Raw genomic sequence first — 15,340 nt, 5'->3', positions numbered from 1 at the left:
CTAGGAGGGCATTTTGTCCATTTAGAAAATGGCCTTCAACTCTGCATAGTAACAAGGCTCTGACAGGTCAGGGCAGAGGCTACTTAGTTTCCACATTCCACAGATGCTCAATTGCACACAGCCTAAAAGATACAATATTGGGGTTGTTTCTGGTGCTGCTATATATTCAAACGCTAAATACTGGCCCCCTAAGATCTGGTTGTAGATCTTTAATTATACCAAGTGATGCTATGTAAACCTAGCTCCCCAATTTAAAGCTGTTGATTAAATAAAAATAGCTACAGCCAATTACTGGGGAGAATAGAAAGAGGCTGAGCCTCAGTTACTGGGCTGGGCATCCCAGGTAGGGACCAGGAGGAGGGCGGGAAAGAAGTAGAGAAGAGGAAGGAGGAGAAAGACAGCCGGAGAGAACAAGACGTTTCCATCAGAGCTGATGGACCAGGAGCACATGCCCGAGTGAAATGCCCCAGGACAGACTGATGGAGCAGAGATAACCCGGCAAGGCGCACACAGCATGTACGCGGGGAGCCAAGCTGGGGAGTTAACAGTCTAGCGTTAGAAAATAACTCAGGGGGTATTTCCCCAGTAATTGTGCTGAAGCCAATTAAATGAATCCATAGGGCTCTGCCGTGATTATTGGGGGGCTGGCTAGGTTACTATTAATAACTAATAGCGTTAGTAAGATCCATTTGCACTACAGACTACTGAAAACAGTGAGCATGGCTACACCCAGCTGCAGTTACCCAGGAACAATGCAAAGAGGCACAACATTCCTTACAACAAACCATGAGACTCACCATTAATGAACACTCCTCTGATTAATTTGGTGTATGCTTTGTCCAGATCGCCACGGCGTTCAGCATTTTTGAAAATTGATTCTGCGAGCCCAGCAAATTCTTCAAATTCAGCAACAAATGGAAGAATTCCTACTTTACTTTTCTTTGAGATCTTTACTTCTTCCATTTGTCTTATTTGGTTACTCTAAAGTTTGGCAGAAAGCAAGGAGAGAGAAAAAAGCCACGCGACTTAGAAAACATCTATAAGCAGATGCACACATCAGTGCCCAGGGCATTACAGATGCTGTCAGAGCTCGCCTGAAGAGGGTCCTGGAGAGAACCAGTCCTCTGCAGCACAAACGCTGGTGTATTTTATTCAGAAAATAAAAGGAGAAAAATTAAGTTTAGTTAAAAATGATTCAACCAAGGGTTTTGAACTTCCGGTCTGTGTTCCAACAAGAAGCAGTTTATATTTCTATCCTTTGTGAAAAGACAGGGACAGGCAGGTGTGCACTAAGGCTCAGGCAGAGCCAAGGCTGTGGGGGTGGAGGACATCCCTAGTTTATTTCTGTTTTGTGGCCTTGGGGCTAAGTTGGGAAAGTATAACCACTTCCAATTCCAACTCATCTAGAACTTTGATTTAGACAACAAATCTCTATGGGTTGGGGTGGGGTGGGGCATGGTGGGTGGAGCCTAGAGCCTTACTCGTGTCAGGCAAGCTATGTACTATGAAATACACTCCCAATCCAGACAGTACTATTTTCTTTCTCTCTCTCTCTCTCTCTCTCTCTCTCTCTCTCTCTCTCTCTCTCTCTCTCTCTCTCTCGCTTTCCTTCCTTTCTTTCTTTCCTTCCTTTCTTTCCTTCCTTCCTTTCTTTCCTTCCTTCCTTTTCTTTTCCTTCCTTCCTTCCTTCCTTTCTTTTCCTTCCTTCCTTCCTTCCTTCCTTCCTTCCTTCCTTCCTTCCTTCCTTCCTTCCTTCTTTCCATTTTCTATATCTGAGTACACCGTAGCTGTCATCAGACACACCAGGAGAGGGCATCAGATCCCATTACAGATGGTTGTGAGTCACCATGTGGTTGCTGGGAATTGAACTCAGGACCCTGGAAGCGCAGTCAGTGTTCTTAACTGCTGAGCCATCTCTCCAGCCCTGAGTGCTATTTTCTTAAGTGTAAAAAAATGGCAAAGGTTTTAATTGCCCTTAATATTTCACCTGTCATTATTCTATGAATATTTAACTTATAGGCCATATATGAGAAATATTCAAATGACAAAAATTCAAAAATACATTAAAAAGATGAAAGTGTTTCAAAGAACTGGGCTTAGCCCAGTTCATTCCTACAAATTGCCAAAGTCCGACAGGAAGAATAAAGCTACATATGCTGCTGCTTATGAGAGAGACCCAATGACTGAAGAAGTTATTAGCAGTGTGTGTCTCTGTGTAGCTCTGGCTGTCCTGGAACTCTATAGGTAGATTAGGCTGACATGAACTCAAGAGATCTACCTGCCTCGGCCTTGGAGTGCTGGGACTGAAGCTATGCGCCATCATGCACAACAACTGATTCTTAAAAGAAAGTATGGTTATTAAACCTTGTATACTATTAAATAAAAGTATAATAATGTAAAGTCATCAGTTAAAATAAGTTAATTTTACTAGAATATATGAAAATAGGAATAAATCCAAATGCCTTTCAATTGCTTTACTAAGTCACAAGTCACAGATGAGTATCTTGTGTCAAGAGGAGCCCAGAGGCTCACTCAGGCAGCTGTCAGCAGACTCTGCATTTTAGTCTGTTTCAATGGGCAAATGCCAGCCCCCAGGCTTCACAGCTCTGTGCATCATGAACAGCAAGCCCTAGGTTAAATGAATTAGCCATTTTTTATGACTTGTTCTTGGGTTAATTTTTACAACTTACAATGCATTTGTCAAAGTTCCTCTTCACAGTCACCAAAACGTTTCCTAATGTAGTACTTAGAAAAGATGCTGGGTCCACGTTCTGTGCGGTCCACACGTGGTGACTCATTTTGACCAGCATGTACAGGGAGTTAAAGCTATCTACTTTGTCTCCTAATGCAATTAGGTTGTTCAGTTCTGGTTCAATGCAACGGAATATTTTGATCATCATTTGGCGAATCATATCTTTTCTGTCCAGAAAGCATGAAAAAACATATAGTTAGTATAAACTTCAGGTAAATTCACCTTTAACTGTGACTGTAATGTACTGTATAAAAACACAGCTAGACACTGGTGCTGCAAGTAAAAGGATCAAACTATAGTGAACCATTCTACAGCAGTTTTGAGTGTAAAAATAGCTGACCAATAAGTTTTATCATTCTGATTAGCTCTGCTTCAGTTTGCAAAGCTGGCCACTGAACTGTGCTTTTCCATTGCTAAGAAGCCCACAACAGCCTGAAGCCTACTTTCTGGCAGCAAACACTAGCACTGGCCAATCCACCTATGATTACCAGACAGGTAGGCGTTCACAAGCCCTTGCGCAGGACCAATATCACTTCCTAATAAAACAGTGAGCACATGTAATGATAAAGTGCTCATTGTCAACCCAACAGGATCTAGAGTCACCCATGAGACAAGCCTTCATGTACATCTGTGAAAGATTATCTATGCTACATTGCTTCTGGACATGCCTGGGGAGCAGGGCATTACCTTGTGTTAGTTGAGGTAGGAAGATCTGCCTACTATGGGTGGCACCATTCCCTGGGCTAGATTCGGACTATAGAAAGGAGAAAGTGATCCAAACACAGACATTCATTGCTCTGCTCCTTCTTGACAGGTAATGGAACATGACCACATGTTTCAAGTTCCCGCTGCCTTGATTTCCCCACCTGAACTGCAGGCCAAAATAAATTCTTTGCTTCTATCAGGGTTTTCCCTCACCATAGCAACAGAGGCATTAACAGCATACAGGTCTGTGTGGGTACCAGCAGCTGACGGAAATCAATGAGAAACACTTCCTTATGTCTCAATTAAAGTTTATGTTTTCTAGAACGTACACGGTAATAGGTACATACTCAGAGGAAACAGGGAGCAGGGTGCCAGAACTGTGCTGCCGTAATAACGAGCCTCCATCCAGGTCTTCTGCTTCAGTCTGAAACATATTCACATATAATGAAAAGACCAACATACTGACACATCCTGATTAAGATTGCTTTTTGAATGATGTTCTCCACAGAAGAAATGCAGCCGGGCGTGGTGGTGCACGCCTTTAATCCCAGCACTTAGGAGGCAGAGGCAGGTGGATTTCTGAGTTTGGGGCCAGCCTGGTCTACAGAGTGAGTTCCAGGACAGCCAGGGCTACACAGAGAAACCGTGTCTTGAAAAAAAAAAGAAAAAAAAAAGAAATGCAGACATTTCCTATCTTATTAATTTAGAGGTTGTCAGCTTAAGAACTCTGGAATAATAGAAATCTAAAACCAACTACCTTCCTGTTTTCTGTATTTTGTGAATAATAAAAATACTTCAAGACTGATTTACTGCAAATCCTTCCCTTTTCTGCTTGAATACTGAAATTGTGAACACAGAATACAAAAGTGACTAGGTCAATTATAATACAGACTATAATAAATACCGTCCAAAAAAATGTAGGTCATACCATTGATGCAGACATGTTTTGATGCTGCTGTAGTTTGAAAAATTTACTTATGAAGTCCTGTTCTGCCAGACACAGTGGCTCCAGTTCACTCAGCACCTGTTCAAAGATCTGCAGGAGACCACACGACCGAAGATTAAAAAACTGCATGGAACTCTTGAACAGCACTCCACATTTAATTCACTCTTTGGCAAGGACACATTATTGAATCATCTCCTAGGTCTAGGATCCCCCAGTATGCCAAAGACAAACTCTCCCAAGACCGACAGAGTAACACAATATCAGAGTGAAACAGACCGGAAGGAACACTCACGGTTGCTCACTTCAAATATGGAAGGAGGAAGACACATTTTGAAACTTACTTGAGGCATGGCAGCCGACAGTGAAGCTGTTTCTCCAAATTCTGGATTCTGTCATTCCTCAAACAACTTAGTTGTGATTTTATTTGCACATCATATTTCTAACAAGTAAATGCCAATGAATCTTTATGTTACTGAATTGATAATAATATTTTAGTTGCCCCTTTGACTGGGATTTTTTTCACATTCAAATCAGAATTGGAAGGACATAAGAATGACTTAAAAAGTGTCTCAGAACCTGCATCTCTGCAAACACTTAAGGCAACTACAATCTCAATGTTCAGAATTGTCTGCGATTTTACCTTATCAAACTTGGTTCTGTCAGCCACATCGAGGTCAGAGGCAGACATGTTCCCCATGTCCAGTAGGGAGGACGACTGGGACCTGCGACTGCCCGAGCTCTGAACACTGAGTTTATTCAGACTAGAAGTTGATCCAGTGAGTTTCCCAGAGCTTCCATGGAGACCTAAGAAACAATAGACCTTTGAAAGCTGTGTTCCATGAATGAGAGACCTGCCGTCTGCCTCAGGGCCACCTTCTAGTCTTGGTCTTCCAGGACTCAGATTCTACTGCATGTTTTGCAGAGTCCTTGGTAGTCATTAACACTGCGTCCTACTGCAGACAATACTGTAAATGGAAGGAAAACTACATCTGTCTATGGCCCAGGACGGAAGGGACCTTACTGACTGCATCGTCTATACCCTGTCCCATCCCATCCTAAAGGTAGAGCTATGATGCTCTCAGCTAAAGCAGATGGGGCAGGGACACAGATGAGGATCACTGAGTACTGTGCTAACACTACAGCCGACATGACCCAGTGATAGTTCTAAAGAAAACCTATAGCTGAGTATTAATTGTCTCTATCCTAAACACCAAGGTTAAGGTGAGCCACGTATAACTTCTTGAAAAGTCCATCATTTATGATTAAATTTACTATGTTCCTGAGTCTAGAGACCCAAACTAAGGAATTAATTAATGGCTCATTCTTAGAAGAACATAAAATGTTTAGACTCAGAATATAAACAAGAAAACACTTGAAAAACCCCACAGTTCTTGATGACTGCTCAGTTAATTTGTACTAGTTACTAACAGAACAGAATGGAAACAGTTCTAATAGGGGCAATTCAAGCTTTGGCCTCAGTATACAAACCACTACCTGACCAGTTTTCTTACTGCTCTGAACTGTGTGTGTATGTGTGGGCAGAAGCCAGCGGTATGGGAGCCTATGGAACTGGAGTCACAGGGCTGTGAGCCGCCTGAGGTGAATGCTCTCAAAGAGCAGTACTTGCTCCTAACTGCTGAGCCCTCCCTCCAGTGCCCTGAGAGTAACGTACAGCTCTTCTAAACAGAGCCTGCAACACAAGTGCGATGTTAAGGTTTTCATAAATTTCTGACCACAAAGCTTCCACTCCTTGCTGTGTAACTGTAACCACGTCACTTATTTCTTGGATGTACAGACAACCACCATGCTGGGTTTCTTTTTTCCAATACCTGGCGATTCGGTGCAATCAACGTATCTGCTATTAATGTTTTTCAAGACAAACAGCTACCATCTAGACATTAACGACATGCACTGAGTGCCTACTAGCACAGTACGCGTACTCACTCTCTGTTTCCTGCTTGACAGCACTTTCTTTTCGAGGCAGTGTAGCTGTGATGGATTAGGTTGCAAGCATCAAAGACAAAGACAAGTTAATAAACTGCAATTTGCACAAACCATGCACGAGAGGCAGTTAAAGCTCTAGTTTAAAAGACACATGCAAAGAACTATGAGCACTGACTAACGAGAAGTGCACACACGTGTAGTTACTCAGACTATCGAGAACGCACGACAAGTTTACAGACCTTTGATGTAGGACTTCTACCGTATTACTCAAGAAGAGTATCAGGATTTAACCCTCTCCCCCAACCTTTTAGATGGATGGGATTATTGTTTTAGTTGGTACACTTATATTTAAAAGAATAAGTTCATAAGGTTTTGCTTGCTGAAAATGAAGCTCAAGTAATTTACTACAGTAAGGAATGAAGGGGTAGCTTTAGACACCAGCAATCTTATTCTGAAAGCCCCTGAAAGAGCCTTCAGCACACTCATCTTTTACTTTACTTGTTAAAGATTATGTAAATAGGGCTTTAACATTAAAATCAAACATACAGTGAATTCCCTGGTAACCAGCCTGTGAACAGAAGCCTGTCGGGGGGAAACAGCCGTCAGGAGCTGTGTAGAAGAGTAAGACTGACAGACAAAGGAGCTAAGGAAGTCGGAACTCTATTATGGTCACTTGGCATTTCTTTTATTCTTATAATATCTATAGGTCAACTTCTGATCTTATGCTTTATGCTGTAAAACATTCTGAACTCACTCACTCCGAAGGTAAGGCAAGGCAAGAAATAAATTGCATAATATGATTAAAGAATAAACTATAACCTAAGACCATCTTAAAAACAGAGGGTGATGTGTCACCTGGCAGGTGCCAGGCCACATGTGAGGCAAGCCCTGAGCTGGCCATCCCAGCGCTGCTGGGTTAGTCAGTTCCACCTTCCTCCCCTGCAGCTCACGGGGACGTGAGACAAGCAGCCTAGACATTACTGCGGCAACACCACAGCGCAGCTGACTTCCACCGAAGTGAACACTGCTGCCTGAGGTCTTCAGGTGTCGCTGTGCATGCTCACCTGTGTACTGCAGACTAGGCGTTTGTTTGTTTTTAAACAGACGGTCACGACTAGTTACCAGTACTGCTTATTAGTTATAACATTCTAGACTCTCTCTGAGCAGCAGATTCTCCTGTAACGTCCGTCTTAAGTATCTTTAAGTCATCCCCAGTAGATGACAAACACAATAGCTGCAGTGGGTAGGGCCTGTGCTCACTGCTGCACTTTCAGTTCAGCACTGAGTTTATTTGTATGATGGAAATCATCTTCCACCAAGCCTCTGATCCAGTCTTGCGTTCAAATACTTTGGAATCAAAAGCTTACTTAGCTAGGGTGAGAAACAATGATAAGGTGATTTTAGGCACTTCTTTAAAGATTTTACAGTGTTAAATGGGAGTATCATAATCACATAATTATATATACAAAGGAACTAAAGCCTCCTCTATCTTTACAGATAACTCAGTTGTTTTGTTATATATGCCAGACCAAGTATTAGCACTGCCTGTTACCCCAGTGACACATCTGTCTTAAGTGAGGAAGGAAAACAAAAGTAAAAGTGGTAACTGTAAAAATAATCACTCAATTTCCTTTGCCTCCATCATGTTGAGTACATCTGGAGAAGAGGAGACTCCATCAGAGTGCCAATCCCAGGAGGGAAATCCTATGCCCCTGAATAGATCGAGGTAAAGCTATTAATCAAAAGAGGGAATAACTTATATAGAGATCCTATCACAAAGAAGGGATATCCTCTTGGCATTTTCAACCTATTTTGACTTTCTTGAAGTACGTGATCTTAAAGATAAAATCAAGTTTTCAGAAAGCAAGGGCCTCCCTCCTCACCGCCTCCAGCATCCTGATGATGTCCATTGCATCACATTCATCCTCTTGTAGGATTTCCAGAGCAAGTTCAAAGCGGAAGCTTCTATTTAGAACCATTAACTCCGAGTCACTGAAAAGCTAACTTTCCAAATGTGGGGACTTTCAGTTTTAATTATAATTACTGTTCAAATTCAATTAAACAATCTGGATCATTGAGAAAGGACTCTTGGGAAAAATCTCCATCCTACTGAATTCAGAATTTCTGAAGTCATGTGTGTTTAATCTGAATGTAACTTTATAATGTTAATGAGTCAAATCTCGAGAGATGAACAATCTGCTGTTGCTCTCTGTAGTTTTTCTTCTCTTGCATATGATAACAAAATAACTGATACTATAATTTTTATGATGAATTATCACAAATTACTCTCTTATCCAACAATATTTAATAGAGTATTGGAAATTTATCATTTTGTTATGACATTGTTTTAAAGCTGCACAATACATCCTAACCCTCTATTATGTAAATTACAATACTTTAGCAAGGTAATTTAAGAATTTAGGGTAGGAAAAGAAAAGGCTTAAGCTCTAGGATAACATGATATATAAAGCTACGATTGCATTTTTACTTCATTTATCTTTATGTGTATCCAACTTGTTTTCTCATGCAGAAGAGATTTCTCAGCATTAAGTGGCACACTAAGAAGTGATGACAGAAATACTTCATGAAAACATTAAACATGTAACTGCATTATATTATGCTCTTTGCCCCAAAACGGCACAGCATATCCACAGTGAAACAGCAACAAGGCTCCAAACACACTGCTGTTTAAGAACAGTTAGCCTTTAGGGTGAGTTAGCATTTCTGTTGTCAAAGCCTACTGTCCAAGAGAGGGTTTTACAGAGGGTAGCACATTAACAGACAAACCCAAACCGCTTCAATGTCCAGATTACAATCATTAATAGTGAGTCCCAAATTAGGACATCTAAAGACAGCGATGCTCAGTGCTGCTGCCTGCTTCCTGCAGATGCTTAGGGCATAGGCTCCTTTCAACAGTCAATGCTAAACTCAGTGTTCTAAAGGGAGTCCGAAGACACACCGAGGAGTGCACAATGTAGCCCTTAAAGGCCAGGTTTGGACTTGACTAGGCACAGAACTCCATCCAAAGAGAACTCCAGAGATGGGTACATGCAAGAGCAGAACGTGGCCTCAGCACATCCTTTCCTAGCTTCATACTTTCACTGGCTCTTCTCTCAAACACTGTTCTTATCCCTTTAAATGTTAGGGAAGAAAAAAAAGCAACAGGCCCCAAATATATTGCTTAAGAAAAATAAGGTACAATTACAAGGGAGATTCTGGTGACATTTTTATATACCCTTGGCAGAGAGAAAGAAACCCACTTTTCTAAAATTCAAAGCAGCCAGTGAGAAGTAGGAACCTAGGAACGACCTAGTTCTTTCTCTGCAGAGAGCAATGACTTGTCCCACCTGCAACAGTCTCTGGATCAGAAACCACTCTCAGCAATTTCCAGTGTGACCCTTGTCTAACCCTCTCTACAGGCTGCACTGCACACATTACCTCTGCTTCCCCTATCCACAGCGACCTCACAACTCATCGTGTGCCCGGCTTCTGCTGGACTGACACACTACAGAACCTAAGTGTGTGGAGAACACTGGGACAGATGCCCGCCTCTTCAGCTCTGTGTGTTTGCTCCCAACTTGTTTAAAAGCCTCAGAGTCCCATCTCAGTAAGAAAGATTACTCTCAATAGGAGACGCTGAGCCCAGGGCCAGGCTTACCAAACTTCTTGCTTTCTTTAGAGGTGCCAGTCATCTTCATCTTTGCAACTTCAAAGAAATCTTTGATTTCTCTTTCATATAGTCGGGATAAATAATCCATGTAATTCTTAAAATAAATGGAATAAGCAATTATCGGTAAACTAATTTAACAATTTTTTAATAGTCTTCCCCTTAAATCCTTCATGCTTGTAAAACCCTTGGGTATTTCAGAGAATATAAAAAGTTAGACTATTTTCTCTCTGAGAAGAAACAAATCAAAACTAATAGGTAGCATATCATTACAATGTACAGAAACATCAAGTCGAGCAATCATACTTACGTGTTACCTTGGTACATTCTAACTACAGTGACAAGCACAATCGCTAGGGTCTGAGAACCAGAGTGGCAGCATACTGTTCTAGTGTGGGGGGTATAGCATCATCCATTAATTGACTTCCCTAACAAAGGACACTCAAGTTGTTTCGGTGTTTTGTTGTGACGGTATCACAGACTTCAGGTTCCTTGGGAGTTTCTCATGAGCACGGGAATCTTTCTGAGGCTTGCGGGCCACTGGGAATCTTTCCACCTCTCCCTCCACACTGCGCTGTTGCCCGACAGTGCCAATGGTAATGGAGGGGAATCTCCCGATTCCACTGAACCTTTGCCAGCCTCGTGTGTAATACCAAAGGTCAGAATTTTCAAAATAATTTTTCTTAAAACAGATTTCATTTATTAACCCTTTAATGCAAACATCTATTATTTAGCATACAGACTTTTAAAATCACACCTGTCTCCTTCCATGAAGTACTTTGCCCCAGTAAGAACTCTTCAGTCGTAGGGATCATGTGTCTTTCCAGGGCCTAGCCTACACAGTTCGTTTTCTGTTTTAACTGAGGGCAGAATCTTAGCTTCAGATTCTTTTTTTTTTTTTTTTTTTTTTTTTTTTAAGATTTATTTATTTATTATATGGAAGTACATTGTAGCTGTCTTCAGACACTCCAGAAGAGGGAGTCAGATCTCGCTACGGATGGTTTGTGAGCCACCATGTGGTTGCTGGGATTTGAACTCTGGACCTTCGGAAGAGCAGTCGGGTGCTCTTACCCACTGAGCCATCTCACCAGCCCAGCTTCAGATTCTTTATGTCAGGTTAATCTACCATTCTATAGAGCCAGCTCTAGTAACAATAACAATGTGTAGAGCATGTCTGTGAGAAGAGTTATTCAACTGAGCAGTTATTTCCTATGGCTCTTGTATAAATTCAAGAGCACATAAAATGAAAATATACCACAAAACTAATTCCTTTTAACATCTGACTTGGAATCTGTCTTGTGTTTAAATATTGCTGACCCAGGCAGCCTTTTCAAGTTTGCTTCATGCTGGCTGTTAGATGTCTTCCAGAGATCTCTTATGCTTTATATTTTTATACAGCCAGGCACATTTCTCAATGTGGAGCGAAGACTGGTAATACAGCTACTTTCACAGTGTTAACTCTGCCTATCTATGAGTATGGGGGCATTTTCCATCATCAAAATATGGAACCTTATGCATGCATAGGGTTCTTCCTAGTCTGTGCTGTCCCAATTTTGTGTATGTGTTGCTGAACTGGGCACTGGAACAAAGATGGAGACATGCTTGAGAAATCTCCAAGACTGTCGGACTGAGACTGCTACTGCAGGGGGAAGCTCGGACTTTTCTAACCATGAGTGAAGTCCCTCCCACTATAGTCACACCCCAGAAACACAGACAGATGCAGAGTCCTGCAAGACATGGGCTGAGCAGATGGAGGACAGAACCAAACCCCTGTCTTCTGAGGGCTCAGATTATGTACACAAAATAAGACTCTGTCGAGATTCTGCCTTAGTGCGAATAGATTCTCATCCCTCAAGACCCTGGAATACCCTATTCATTCCAATGAGTGTGAGCTGCGCACACCCAGCCAAGTGCTTAGAGAAACATGGCTTTGCTTGTGTTTATTAGGGTTCTTGTTGTTGTTTGCTCATTTTATCGCTTCCTTTTAAAACAAAATTCCTGACTTTTACAATATTTTAGCAACTAAATTGGCCATATAAGGAGTGTGTGTGTGTGTGTGTGTGTGTGTGTGAGAGAGAGAGAGAGAGAGAGAGAGAAAGAGAAAGAAAAGAGAGAAGAGAGAAAAGAGAGAGAGAAGAGAGAAGAGAGAAGAGAAAGAGAAAAGAGAGAAAAGAGAGAAAAGAGAGAAGAGAAGAGAAGAGAAGAGAAGAGAAGAGAAGAGAAGAGAAGAGAGAAGAGAAAAGAGAAAAGAGAAAGAACATAAGTACACCAAAGCTCAAAACAAAGGATCACGTAACATCCCTGGTAACTACAGCAATTCCATTTAAAAAGTTCATTAGTAGTGCCATTCAAAATTACCCTCTTGTATCCAAAACAAACAACAATCAAGAAAACAACAAAACAAAACAAAACAAGAAACTCTTGGAGCAGAGAGTACGTCAGCGCGAGGCTGGTGCTCATCTTACGTCTTCACTTTGAATTACACTCAGGAATACTGCAGAGTATATAAAGGCAAGATGGCCTTACACTGAGAACACAACAGGCAAAAGGCTTATGATTACTTATTTGGATAGTCACTAGGGGGCAGAGCACTTGCTGGCATGAAACTCTTGAGAAGACGTATTTAATTATTTAAAATATTAATGTCCTAAGACTTCAAAAAGGAAAGAATTTGAGTACTGTAAATATTTTTACGTAACATACCTCCAAATCAGAATTCTGTTGAATGAAATCAAACAGAATAGCACAACAGAAGAACTGCACTAACACTCAGTAGTCTCACTCTGAGGAGCAAAGGTAATCTTACCTACACCGTCATGCTGGATCAGATGCACACAGACAATTCTGGGGATAAAATTGTGATTTGAAGAACATTTTTAATTTTGTGTGAGCACTCACACTGTGTGGGGTAGAGAAGAGGTTGTGAGTGTGCAAGTTGGAAGAAGTCAGCAGACAACTTGTCAGCGTTGGTTTTCTCCTTCTACCCTGTGGGTCCTAGGGGCTCAACTCAAGCTGTTGGGCCTGGAAGCAGCTGCCTTTCCTCCACGACCCGTCTCAGCAGCTCTTGAAAGGCATTTTAAATTACGGTTGAAAACACATTTGACCAGATTTATCTTCGCTTTCTGAAAACCTCAGTGTGTGATGCTAAGGCCCCGATGCTGTAGACAACACTTACACACCTCACTGAACGTGGATAAGCCAATACCTAACTAGAACCTTCACCAACTGACTAGGAGTCATGGTACCAGAAGATACTCTGCACACTACAGGGGACAAAGGTAAACACCAACCCAGCTACAGTCCCTGCAATCTACATCGCTGACTTGCCTGCCTGACATGCCAGTTTATAGTGCCACAAATGTTGTGAGAGTAAACAACAATTTTCTCCTTGGATTCCAGGCCCACTCATGAGAAGGAACCCATGCTTGGCACTGCTCGGGTAGCCAGGAAGCTGAGACTAAACGCCATGGGTTTAGGGGAAAGCAGAGCACCACTGTGCTGCCAGAGGAGCAGAGCAATGACATGACTCCTGACACATCCTGCCTCGCTCAGCCCTTATCAGGAAAGCTTCCTCTTACAGCAGCGCAGAGCTAACACAGAGACCTACAACTGAACAACGTACATAGACTGTGGTCACGAGTTCATTACCATCCTAGTTCTTCTGACTTCGGAGCCACTCTTCCATTTTATATTCCCACCACCACGTGTTCTTTAGACCAAACAAACAAAAAACCAAACAGGTTATACATTCTGAGGAGGGTAAGAATCCCCTCATGCGTGTTTATACACCCAAGTGTCTAAATGCACATAAAGAATCACCCAGAAGAGGTGAAGGAGATGGGTCAGTGGGTAAACGTGCTCCGCTACATAAGCATAGTGACCTGGGTCAGATGCAGAAAACTGGGTGTGGGGTTGGAGAGATGGCTCAACAGCCCAGAGCACGTTCTGCTCTTCCAGAAAAGCTGGGGTTGGTTCCCAGCACACATGTCAGGAGGCTCACAACTACTTGCAACTACAACTCCATGAGGATCCAACAGTTCTGACCTCTGTAGACACTGGCACTCACATACACTTATTCAGACACATACACAGAACTAAAAAGAAATCTTTAAATAAATAAAAAAAAGGTGTTTGTGACCATGTAACCCAGTGGTAGGGGCAAGCAGAGACAGGAAGATCTTTGGGATCTGCTGGCCAGCCAGCCTACTTGAAAATGAGTTCCAAGTTCAGTGAGAGACTCCACCTAAATAGAATGAGACAGACAGCAACAGAGGAAAATACCCAATGTCCTTCTCTGATGCCTGCACAAGTGGACACACAGATGCATACCCAGACCCACACAAAAGAAAACAGAAAAAAGCATTGCTCTTGACAACTGGACTAAATAGACAAATATTTCAAGTTACAATATGGCTTAATCCTATTTTACAGTGAAGTTCAAAATTTGGTTCTTTTTATTCAAGTAACTATATGAGCACTCAGAAATTTAATTATCTTTTGCTTTGTCAAAAACACTCTTTAGTATTCCAAACTTAATAAACATATAACTTAGACTCTACTGTAGAACCGGTGAGTAACCACCATCAGTTCCATACCTTTGTTAGTCCCTCGTATTTTCCATAGTCTGTACTCTTTAGCCACTCCATCAGCTTGGCATAGCGGAGCAAGTCTCTATGAAATGGATGGTGATTGGGTAGAGTCAGTTCAACAGAGTGCTGAGCAAGAGTTGAACTCTGATCATGACCCTAGGGTAAACAAGTAAATGCGTATGACAGGACGTTCAGAGACCACTGTTATGACAGAGAAGGCTAGACAGTGACCAGATGCACTTTGTAATACCAAGTGAATACAGAAAAATCAAAACTGAGCCCTTACTTGTTCATCCTGGGTACCCAAGGGATGCTAGCACCATTAACATTCACAGGCACGCATGGTGGCACTGTGGTAAAGCTAACTTCATCTTTCAGAAGAATTGAGAAAGTTGTATAAATCTTATCTCTCTATATCACTTTACAACTTACTAAGCAAATAAACATCTTCATACAGACTGTGTTAGGAAACACACCAAAGGGGAATCTTTCCAAAATAAACTGTCTAATTAGAGTCCCATTAGAAGCTAGACTTTTCAACTGATAAAAAAATGTGCAAGATGTGAAATTTAAAGTTTGCAAGGACTACAGATGGCTATATCTTGGGCTTTCTATGATAATCCCTAATAACATGTAATTCCGTTTTTTTCCATTATAGTGATATGCTAGTCAAACTACTACATATGACTATTTCAAGCCTTGACAATTTTATGTAAATAAATTAATAATAAATAAAT

The 15,340-nt window shown here is 41.6% G+C and overlaps 1 protein-coding gene across 6 annotated transcripts in view; it reads right to left on the bottom strand.

Annotated features, from left to right (window-relative positions):
• Positions 1 to 15,340, bottom strand: part of Exoc1 (exocyst complex component 1) — a 40,992-nt gene that overhangs the window by 6,088 nt on the left and 19,564 nt on the right. For 3 of the 6 annotated variants that reach the window (NM_001359372.1, NM_001289771.1, NM_001359370.1), the window contains 7 exons: positions 14,610 to 14,759; positions 10,006 to 10,111; positions 5,044 to 5,207; positions 4,386 to 4,493; positions 3,805 to 3,881; positions 2,691 to 2,919; positions 798 to 981 (listed from right to left, as the gene is read on the bottom strand). In NM_001359372.1, coding sequence (NP_001346301.1) covers positions 798 to 981; positions 2,691 to 2,919; positions 3,805 to 3,881; positions 4,386 to 4,493; positions 5,044 to 5,207; positions 10,006 to 10,111; positions 14,610 to 14,759 — 1,018 coding nt within the window. Of the gene's footprint in view, positions 1 to 797; positions 982 to 2,690; positions 2,920 to 3,804; positions 3,882 to 4,385; positions 4,494 to 5,043; positions 5,208 to 6,347; positions 6,393 to 10,005; positions 10,112 to 14,609; positions 14,760 to 15,340 lie in introns of all 6 variants that reach the window. The other 3 variants (NM_027270.2, NM_001289770.1, XM_006535214.3) reach the window with 2 other exon arrangements.

Source organism: Mus musculus, chromosome 5 (assembly GCF_000001635.26).
Source record: "Mus musculus strain C57BL/6J chromosome 5, GRCm38.p6 C57BL/6J".
Lineage (NCBI taxonomy): Eukaryota > Metazoa > Chordata > Mammalia > Rodentia > Muridae > Mus > Mus musculus.
The sequence above is the reverse complement of the archived record's forward strand: the minus strand, read 5'-3'. Positions and strand labels throughout refer to the sequence as shown.